Source organism: Cyclopterus lumpus, chromosome 22, assembly GCF_009769545.1.
Source record: "Cyclopterus lumpus isolate fCycLum1 chromosome 22, fCycLum1.pri, whole genome shotgun sequence".
Taxonomy (NCBI): domain Eukaryota; kingdom Metazoa; phylum Chordata; class Actinopteri; order Perciformes; family Cyclopteridae; genus Cyclopterus; species Cyclopterus lumpus.
This window is the reverse complement of record NC_046987.1, coordinates 13070897-13080842: the sequence shown is the minus strand read 5'-3', so window position 1 is coordinate 13080842 and position 9946 is coordinate 13070897. Positions and strand designations below refer to the sequence as shown.

Here is a 9946-nt window from a genome sequence, read left to right as displayed (position 1 = left end):
ACAGTCTATGTTTCTCTTTTGTTTACTTATTCTTATGTTATTCATTTATTTTGTATTAGTTTGGATATTGTGCATTTAATCTATTATCAGGTGTTTTTTCCCAGCTATGTGATGTGTCTTGTTCTTCGCCAACAAAGACTTTTCGTATTCTTATACTCGTATTCTTCTACACGTAGATCTCCACAGAAGATGAGGAAATGTAGGTTGTACAATCATAGAAATACAAATAATAATATTTTCAGATGCAGCATCTTATAGCGGTTGCTGATGGGTCAAATGGATAGATATATTTTATTTATTCAATTAATTAATACATAATTCAGTCAAAATAAAAAAAGTTAAAGTGAGTGCAAGATTTCCTGTCAAATGTCGTGGATTAAAATAACCCATTTTCTAAAGTAAAGTTACAGTTGTTTAGTATTTATCATGTAGTATCTGCTCCCCTCCACCTCTGGGGGCGCGGTTGCACAGGTTCCCATGAACGACGCTCACGGGCCTTCAGCCAATCAAATCCCAGGAATGGGAGGAACAGGTTTTCCGGCCTAATGAGCGAAAACACACAACTCTCAGCTGAAAGACCAAGAGGAGAAGCGGCTGCTCGTGAATAATTGAACGGCTCGGCAGTCCCATTTGCAGACGAAATCTACTGTAAGTTGCGCTCTTGCGGGCGTTGATTTCATTTCGTGAGGGGAAGGGAAACACGGAGAAAAATAGTGATGTCGGTGCCCGTTGAGGGTCAACCAGGGGCCTTTATTGCTGCTGCTAAGCTAACGGGCGGTCACTGTGTTTGAGGTAACGCTAGCTACCGACTGATGATCAACTGAGCAATGGTGTCCACAAACCACCGCACTAAAGCTGCTGTCCAGTCAGTCATAATTCTCCATCTATGGTGTCGTCAATACAACTACATCCAACGTCAGCTGTTTAACATGCAGGACGTTAGTTAGCTGGTTGTTGTTGCCCTGCTCATGAATACATTTATGTGGCCTTAGTATCACGAGGAAAATACTACATGGTACCAACACTGGTAGGAGTTGGTTCGCCAAAGATCATAATGTCTCGCTTTTTAATTGTTTAGCTCCTGAAGTCAAACATAACTACCTTTTTCATAACTATACGTTTTTTTTTTTACTTCGGACATATATTGATCATGCTTGCTTGTGACAGGCCATGTTTGTTGTGTAGTCTCTTGTCTAGTACTCATGCCTCTCTATTATAATGATTATTTACAACAGTCATATAATCATTACGTTTTGCGATGCTTAGTTGTCATTTCTAAACGGTTTCCTTTTTTATGTTGGTGGGTGAAATAAAGCAGTGTTCTCCCCCTGCGTGTGTCTCTCAACACTTGCTCTAACTAATCACACATTTATATTCCAAGAGTTGTCAGTCGTGTGACATGGCATCTGTCCACTGAACTGCTCCGTCATCGGCCGCTGTCGGCACTGTGCGTTGGTGTGCAACTTCCATCTTCACCATGGAAACAGATACAGTAAGCTTGCTTCCTCTGCTGTTAATGATGATCTTTAACACTGTTTAGCTTAACACTGCCTTTCTCACACATGACTGTGCAGGTATGCAAATGGTAGACTCAGAGACTGACGTATTATACTTTGTGTAGAGACTGGGTTTTTTATAATATATGCATTACAGGAAGTTATTCCTATCTGGCAGAATAAGCCTCATGGATCCACCCGTAGTGTTGTGAGAAGAATAGGTTCCACTCTTCCACTCAGACCTCCACAAAGAGCATGTTTCCAGGTAAATATCAAATCCTACATGTCATGCATGTTATATCTTTTTTAAATCTATCAATTGCATTCCCTTTTTTAAATGCAACATTAACTTGTGTCCTTGTGCATCAGGAACTACCGGGCATGCCTGCTCTTCGGCCTATGGATGGCCCCATTGTTCCTACCTTGGCAGACATAGCCTGGATTGTTGCAGATGAAGAGGAGACATATGCCAGAGTGCGGTAAATATCCACTAACACCCTGAGACACACCCATTAAAGTTCTGGAGTAGTGCCAAGTCACTGATCTATAACTGCATTGTTCCAGACTCTATGAGCTTCAATCTTATTACGTGCACATATAGAGCCTAAAGAAATGCAGTGCACTGTTGAACTCTAAGCTGATTTTTGCAGCTGTAGCTAGTGGTGAAAACTGAACATTATAAATTTAACAAAGATAGGATTTATTCTAGTTTTATTGGATTGGGCTGCATCTTCTGAAGAATAGGTACAGGGAAAAAGAGACATGAGATTGCATGCAAGATTACTGTTCAGTAACACTATTGCCCATTCTTCTCTTTTCAGCAGCGACAGTCGACCTCTGAAACACGAGTGGCGGCCCACGCCTCTCCTGGTGCTCCACAGGAACTCATCTGTACCCAACTTCCGCCGTGAGGGCAAAAGGGTGGAGGGCCTTAGGAAGCCTGGGGTGACAGCGCTAAACCGTACTACTGCCCTGCAAGACGAGCTCGGCAGACTCCGTGCACAGATCGCCAAGATTGTAGCAAGTGATTCTGGTAGGTAACCAAATGTACTCTCAATAGAGACCTGTCCACTGTAGATCTTGAACTTTGATTTTAAGTGATAAAGATTTGGGACATGAGAGCTGGTTTGATACTTAACGCGATACTCTTTAATGATACTTCAGATTATGATCCCTGAAGCTGCTCAGAACAGTGTTGAATGAAAATTGCTTTATTAGGCCTATGTTATACTGTTTGTGTGACTGACTGTGATTGTATTGTTGCCAAGTCAGCTGCCCTGATTGTCCGGAAGCTCTTTGATGTCTTGGCATCACTGGGCCACACAAGGAACATCAACTTCAGTTATCGGATTAAATCACTATTGTTAAAGCCTGCTTCCTAAAGTGTGTGTGTGTGTGTGTGTGTGTGTGTGTGTGTGTGTGTGTGTGTGTGTGTGTGTGTGTGTGTGTGTGTGTGTGTGTGTGTGTGTGTGTGTGTGTGTGTGTGTGTGTGTGTGTGTGTGTGTGTGTGTGTGTGTGTGTGTGTGTGTGTGTGTGTGTGTGTGTGTGTGTGTGTGTGTGTGTGTGTGTGTGTGTGTGTGTGTGTGTAATATAATCATACAGTCAATCTGTGAGGTAGGTAATGTGAAGGTAATCCTTGAAGCATTTGGACTTTCAGGGGAGGTAAACAAGAATAAATGCTTGTCTCATGAAGAATTCACATACTGCTAAAGAGAAAATGTAATTGATTGGAGCGTAGACTCTCCCACAGCATTCCACCGCTTCAAATTAAGTTCACATTAGAAATGGCATTTCTCTTCCCTGCTCTTCTTCTTTCTTTCAGACTCCAACCCCGTGACCCCTGACCTGCTCTCCCCTGATGACACAAGTATGAGCTTCTCCATGGCGCCTTTCGAGGCGGCGACCTACCAGCCGGCCGCCACAGCTGCCGCTTCCTTTGTCATCAGTGATGTCACGGAGGAGGAGGAGGAGGAGGAGGAAGAAGAGGAAGATGTGGTCTCTGTAGTGTCGGAGCTTGTCCCTGACCCTCTGCCCCCTGTTTCCATGACGGCATCAGCAACCTTTGACCTTGACAGACCCAGCATGGACTTCCGGGAGGCAGAGGAGGATACAGTGTCGCTATCAAAGTCTACCAGCTTTGCTGATGTTATGGACATCCTGAAGGACATGAACCGCATGAAGATGAGCAAGGACAGGTGAGAGTTGGCAGCTGGACTTCATGCATTTGTCATATAAAGCCATGTTTGCCATACAGACACAAGAGTGGAATCCGGAAAGCAAATACGCCTATTTACAATTTAGTTTAAATATTTATTGTGAAGATGATTCCTTATTAATGTGCTAATATTTCTTTATGAATCATTGTATACCCTCTCAGACGTGGTTTGTATTTTTTGGTGGGTGTCGTTGCAGGTACAACCGAGGCTGCACATCCCTCAGAGAGGAGGACTCAGCTTCTCTAATTTCAGAAGCTCTGAGGAAAAAGTTTGTCCTGAAGGAAGAAGATACTGACGCTGTGAAACGGAAGTAGCCTGGCCACGTGTTTATCATCGACAACCGATCCTGCTGCTCCATGTAAGTCAGGACAGGGTTGTAGAAAGTAGTTTTTTTTTTTTAATATTTTGTATAATGAGCCCTTGAAGGCATGTGGTAGGTTGTCATTGATAATGCGATCAGTGGCAGAATGTTTTTAGCTCACTTGTGGGTTCTTAGTTGTTGTTGTTTTTCTTTTTTCTCCTCATTATTTTAGGCTTTTCCCTGTGGAATATGTACCCATGGATCCACATCTTTGCTCTTCAGGCCCAAGGCAATAGCTGTCAGCCAGAGCTAGAACAAAAACACATTCAAAGTCTAATCTGCTGGTGCAGTGTGAGGCGGATCTGCCAACACTTGATAACAGTAAACGCATATTGCATCCAGTTTATTTCTCTCTGGAAAAAAATACTTTAATGTTACATTTATTTTGGAATAAGTTCTCAACAGACTGCGGTCAAGAAACTTACTCTGTCTGCGCTATTTGGATTTTAGATGCATTTTTTGGACTGTTAAAGGACATCGTGGAGGGGCTGTTATCTAAACAAACATCACAAAGCCCTCTAACATACTTGAAAGTTATCTACAAATGAAACAATTCTCCTGTACAAGCAGAAATGTACTGTTTTGTATCGGTGTGTGTGCAAAACTTCAGATCTTTGCTGTTGGTGTGAGTTTGCAAATGTGCACAGCATTGTGTACATTATGTTGCTTGCTCCACTGAACCTCTTATGCCTGTCCTCTTGTTTGTGATTAATATAGAGATGAATAGTCACTGAACCATAGGACTGATTTCGAAACTGAAATATAAGAGTTAACTGCATCCTGTAAACATCAATAGAAGTGTGCAAGTGAAATGTGCACCCATCATTGTTTGTAGTCATTTGTGTTTCCAGTAAAGGCAATGATGGATACAAGCTTATATACAGGTCTCTTTAGACACACATCTCAGTTTTCCTCTCTGTGTACATTGTTCTAAGTACTCGCCGAAAGCACCTTTTTTATGATGCAACATTACAGAACATTCTGTATGCAGAGTTTTGACAAAGCCATGGGTTAAGTGCTTGTTGTGTGAGTTGCGATGATGACGATGAATATTCTTGTCGCCGCCTTACCACGGATCTGTTCCAAAGCCTGATTTTATTCCCTTATTAGTTCAAGTGCCATGGGTTTGTTTGTTCAGCTCCACTCCTCATTGCTAGCCCTTTCCTGAATGTGCTCTCCATCTTCATCTTTATTAGGATTCCCATGTTTTTCTCTCTCAAACAAACAGGTTGTGTGGTGTTTAAAATAACCCCCAACAAGAAAATACTTGCTCTTAAGTCCCTTTTACTTCCACATGCCACTCTGTTTTTTTTATCCGTCACGTTAATGCCTGCATGACTGGGAGTCCTTGCGTGTAGTTTTGCAGTGTGAACAGTTATGTGTGTGTGTGTGTGTGTGTGTGTGTGTGTGTGTCGCTGTAGGCAGTGGAGTTAAAGTGTGTTTCGTCCTGCTAGAGTTGGCCCTCAACTTGTCCTCTGTAATCTTCTCAATAGTTAAGTTCCTCATTGGACAGAGTGAAGTATAATGTGACTGGATAAGAAAAACCTACTATATGCAAGTTTAAATATATTAATCATGTGTCTTTACTGAAGATGTTAAACCTTACACAGCATACTCTGCCAACTGCATCGCTCGTCCTGCTAATAAATAGAGAGAAGAATTTAGTTGGAGGATTTTCCACGAAGAATTTTTGACTTTGTTTCTCTTGTCATGGCTTCTCACCATTTACAGGGTTAAACCCGCCCGCCACCACATGTATGTTTATTTTATTTTATTTTTGTCATGTTTGGACTTGTAAATAAAGATTGGCTGATGTTTTGAAACTGACCATGCGTTGTTGTCTGTGGGAACGGTTCATTTTGTCCATGCAGTGCTAGCTATCACCACATGGGGACACTGCAGGTGAACACAATTAATATTAGTTTTTTTAGTACTGAGCAACTTCAAATATGTGTGATAAACTTTTGAAAAGTATCACACAAATGACTAAGCAGATGCATCTGATTTCACCAATCAAATGAATTAATGTCAGTGAATTGGATTATTAGAAGCTGTAGAGAAAGGGGGATGGAGTTAATGGCTTTTACACTGAGTTTTAATTATTGTTAACCCACATTCTTTCCCATGAAGATTTGGCCCTTCAGTGAGTCTCGGTCTATTTTTTGTTAGTCCTTGGCCTACTTTGTCCCTCTTTACCTTCCACAATGGACTTCCTACCTATTTTAGATACTGGGAGATGTCTGTGGAGGGCTCAATTAATAGAGCTCAGTGTCAGAACAAGGCTTTGTTTAAACTATAAATACAGGCCTTCAGTTCAAAGTGACACTGCTGAAAGTCCTCTCACACTTGGGGACTTTATTGTTCTGTAAAAATGTTAGTGAAATTAAACTCTTTATCATGACGAAAGGGTGTGCTGTGCATGGCTGTAAATTCGAGTCCGACTGAACTCATGAATCTGATGAGTTTGGACTTGACAACATCAAAATACTTGGAATGTGTTTTTTGGGTTAATAAACGGTGTCACCGTACTCCTGGAGATGCCGAGGAGCACAACAAAGCATCTGTATTTGACGCCCTGTGTTTGGGAAGAGGCCGAACAGACGTTACCATTAGAGCCACACCGCCAGTCTGGCTAAAAAGAATTAAGCAATCCTTTCTGTGAATTTATTGTATCTCACTATGTTTGAACATTTAAATGAGTGACTTTATTACTTGAGTTTGACTTTAGACTGTGACTTGCAAGGCCCCAACGTTGTCCCAGCTGGTGATGTGTCTCCACCAAGCGGCAGTCGCTCCAGTCAAGTTCCCGCTGTGTGATAAGTGGCAGTGAAGCAGCAAACACGCCAACAGGTGGAGTATCAGTCACACTGACGGGTCAGTATGGCCCCTGCATCTCCCTGAGCCTCAGAGCTTTTGATCAATGTCTCCTTATGTTGCTGGAAGCTCTTCACAAGTAGACCTGCCACTGGAAACGGAAACTTTCCTCCAATGTTTTCTAATTTAGCTGCCCAGGGACCGCCAGGTTTCAAGCTCATTTGTTACTTTCAGTTGCAATATGATCAAAGGAATTGCTTTTTGGTGGAGAATTGTATTGAAGTTGTACTTTGGACAGAAACATAGTTAGGGTTTGTGGATTTGAGTAATCTGTCTGACAAATGTTTCGAGCAGGGTTGTTGATTGTGAAGCAAAACCAGGGGAGCCCAGATCACTCTATCACGCTCATCGAGCAGGTGTTATAGGAAACATGTCACAGTGGGTAGCCTATTATTTATTGGCACCCTTCTGGAAGTGAAAGGAAATGCTTTCATTCACGGTTCACGTCTTAAAATGCTGCACAAGCATTTCCAATTCAAAGTAATAGTTGAAAGTGCACGATGTGTTTTCCCAAGATAACATTTCTAGCTTTCCAGAAAGCAAAAGACAAATGATTCATCAGTGAAATATACAGGCAGAAGTTTTGAACGCCTGATTGAAAACAAATTGAAACCGGTAGTTCTCATGATCTTTATTTTATTTGTGCATTTTAACATGTTATTTATCATTTCCCTTCACATACAACTTAAATATGAATTATTAAACAAGTCGCATGCCTCACCGTACTTTCTTTAAAATAAATATGTCCAAATGTTCCAAAATATACGACACTGATGAAATATTGAACATGTTTGCCCTTAAAATAAAAAATATATATGCCTTTATGTATATACTAATTTCGTGTCAACATTTAATCTGTGACACTCAATAGACCAGCTCAATGTTGAATACATTTAGATATCTGGGTACAAGTTCATTTAACACAAGGGTCCCTCAGTGGGGTTATGAAGTATGAACTTTTTTGGCATCAATATGAAGGTTTTATAGACTGAATGGCCTTCAACTTTGGAAGAGGAAATACCAGAGGCCGAGTGCACTGAGCTTCATGATGATTAGAACAGCTCCAAACTCAGTCCTCCTCGTCCTCCACATGAGATGAAGTGAGCCCCAGAACCAAGAGCTGCCCTGATCCCCCGAAATACAGCTCAGTATGCTCTTCATTTGACTAAAAAGGCCATTGGACTATTCTAACACACCGCTGCAGCAATTTGTTAAGTATTCACAGCTAAATTACCCCGGTTCGACTCCACACTAAGTTTAAAACTTTGGCCAGACATTTCAATAGTTTCAGAAATAAAAGCAAAGAAAATAATGAATGTGTAAAAACATAACAGCTTTTGTGTGTGTGTTTGTCTGCGTGTTGACTTTAAGTGTCATCATCTCCCATGTTGTATCGTAGCAACAATCAGCTGATTGAAGCCGAGACTGAGTGGATGACAAGGGTCTGGGGGAACGCAAGCGATGCATCTGTTGCTGCCCCCCCGCCCACCCATCCCTCCCCCACTGTCACCCACGCATCCGCCTGTGTCATCAAGACACACAACTAACACTTATGACTCACAACAGGAACAGCGCCACAAGGGCGGCTGCAGCTCCATTGAATTCACCCTCGTTGTTTCTATTTTAGGACCTTTGTAGTGTTTCTGTCTTATTAGTAAACATGATTGCTCTGTGATGCAAAGTAAATTGCGTCCATAAGTGGAGCTGCTGATGGGGCCTCAGTGCGGTGTTGAGCTGCCTCTCACTGTGGACCTGTTGATGCTTTTTTGTGTGCTGTGTTAGAGATCAACGTGTTTCCTGTGAAGCAGATGCAAATATCTGTAATTCAGATAGCTTTGATTTAGGCTGCTTTCCTTAATCCAAACACTGCACCTTAATGAAATACAGTAGTTTGGGGAAATATACTTATTTGCTTCCTTGCTGATAATTTGATGAGAAAATGAAAACCTCTCTCACGTCTCATAACAAAAAAATTGACACCGAAACAACCGACTAGCCCTGTAACAAACTAACAAAACCCACAGCTCCTCTAAAGCTAAATAATGAATAACCTTTTCTCGTTTTTAGTGTAAACATTACATATGGTGCTTTTGTGTGCATTTCTTGGCCGGGAGCAATGCCTTCGCTCTTAATGCTAATCGAAGCTAATGCACTTTTGTCTATAGCCTTTTATTTAAATGACAAACATGAGAGTGGTATCATTCCTGTTATCTAACTATTGGCAAGAAAGCCAGGACAATATTTTTTCCGAAATGCCAAAATAAACTGTTATGCCTAGTTTCCACAACACGACTTTAGCTCTGATTTTCCACTCGCCAATAGTTTTTGTTTTCATGACAAGGCGTAGTTTGGGGACCTCATTGGGGATTCCTCTCGTGTGACCACAACAACTTCAAGATTCCCTATTACAGGACATAAAGTTCAATCTGACGACTTTTAAAATTGGGTAGTGTGAAGTTGACTTTAACGGTGGCCTCCAAAACTTAGGATGGAAGAAGTGATGAATCGGATAAAATGAAGCAAAAGTGAACAGTGTAGTGACGAGGGATTACAGGCTGATGGAATCTGTGTTAGGACAGCACAGCACCCAGATATCTGCAGTGTGTTCCTATCCATCATTTATGCCATTAATTGGAGCAAATTATCATCATGGCCTTATTTCAGACTGCCAGCTCCTCATGGGTGGCAACTGGCTAGAGAGAAATGGTTGTATTGTATAATGAGGACCCAAATAGCCTCTAAAAAGTTTGCAACAAAATAAAAATGATCCCTGGTTTATGGTAGTGTTAATGAAATTCAACTACAAAAGGGGAGACAAAGAAAATAGGCTCATTCTCCTTTCTCCCTCTTTCTCTTTTCCCTCAGCTCAGAGTCACTTTTGATAAGAAATTGATAAGAGCCAGTTTGTGAGTCCCAGATGGTACCCCAGTATCATGGCCTATGTGTCAGCTATTCATAAATGATGCAGATTTTGTAGAAAAAAATACAATGGAAGAGGT

The 9946-nt window shown here is 41.4% G+C and overlaps 1 protein-coding gene across 3 annotated transcripts; it reads left to right on the top strand.

Annotated features, from left to right (window-relative positions):
* The first annotated feature begins 449 nt into the window (after positions 1–449).
* Positions 450–5900, top strand: mtfr1l (mitochondrial fission regulator 1-like). 3 transcript variants are annotated; one of them, XM_034562587.1, is made up of 8 exons: positions 452–648; positions 1382–1492; positions 1654–1761; positions 1866–1975; positions 2318–2529; positions 3319–3691; positions 3909–4070; positions 4246–5900. In XM_034562587.1, exons 2-7 carry the CDS (start codon positions 1478–1480, stop codon positions 4024–4026), a joined length of 936 nt encoding a protein of 311 aa, XP_034418478.1. In that variant the 5' UTR covers positions 452–648; positions 1382–1477; the 3' UTR covers positions 4027–4070; positions 4246–5900. The 3 variants fall into 3 exon arrangements, with proteins under 3 accessions (XP_034418479.1, XP_034418478.1, XP_034418477.1); XM_034562588.1 differs by having other exon boundaries at positions 450–648; positions 1675–1761; positions 3909–5900; XM_034562586.1 differs by having other exon boundaries at positions 3909–5900.
* The last annotated feature ends 4046 nt before the right edge of the window (positions 5901–9946 follow it).

Excerpts from the sequence above, each read along its gene's own strand:
- mtfr1l (XM_034562587.1), top strand. Across the intron at positions 1,762-1,865 it reads CACAAAGAGCATGTTTCCAG|GAACTACCGGGCATGCCTGC; the intron begins GTAAATATCAAA and ends CTTGTGCATCAG. Across the intron at positions 2,530-3,318 it reads GATTGTAGCAAGTGATTCTG|ACTCCAACCCCGTGACCCCT; the intron begins GTAGGTAACCAA and ends TCTTTCTTTCAG.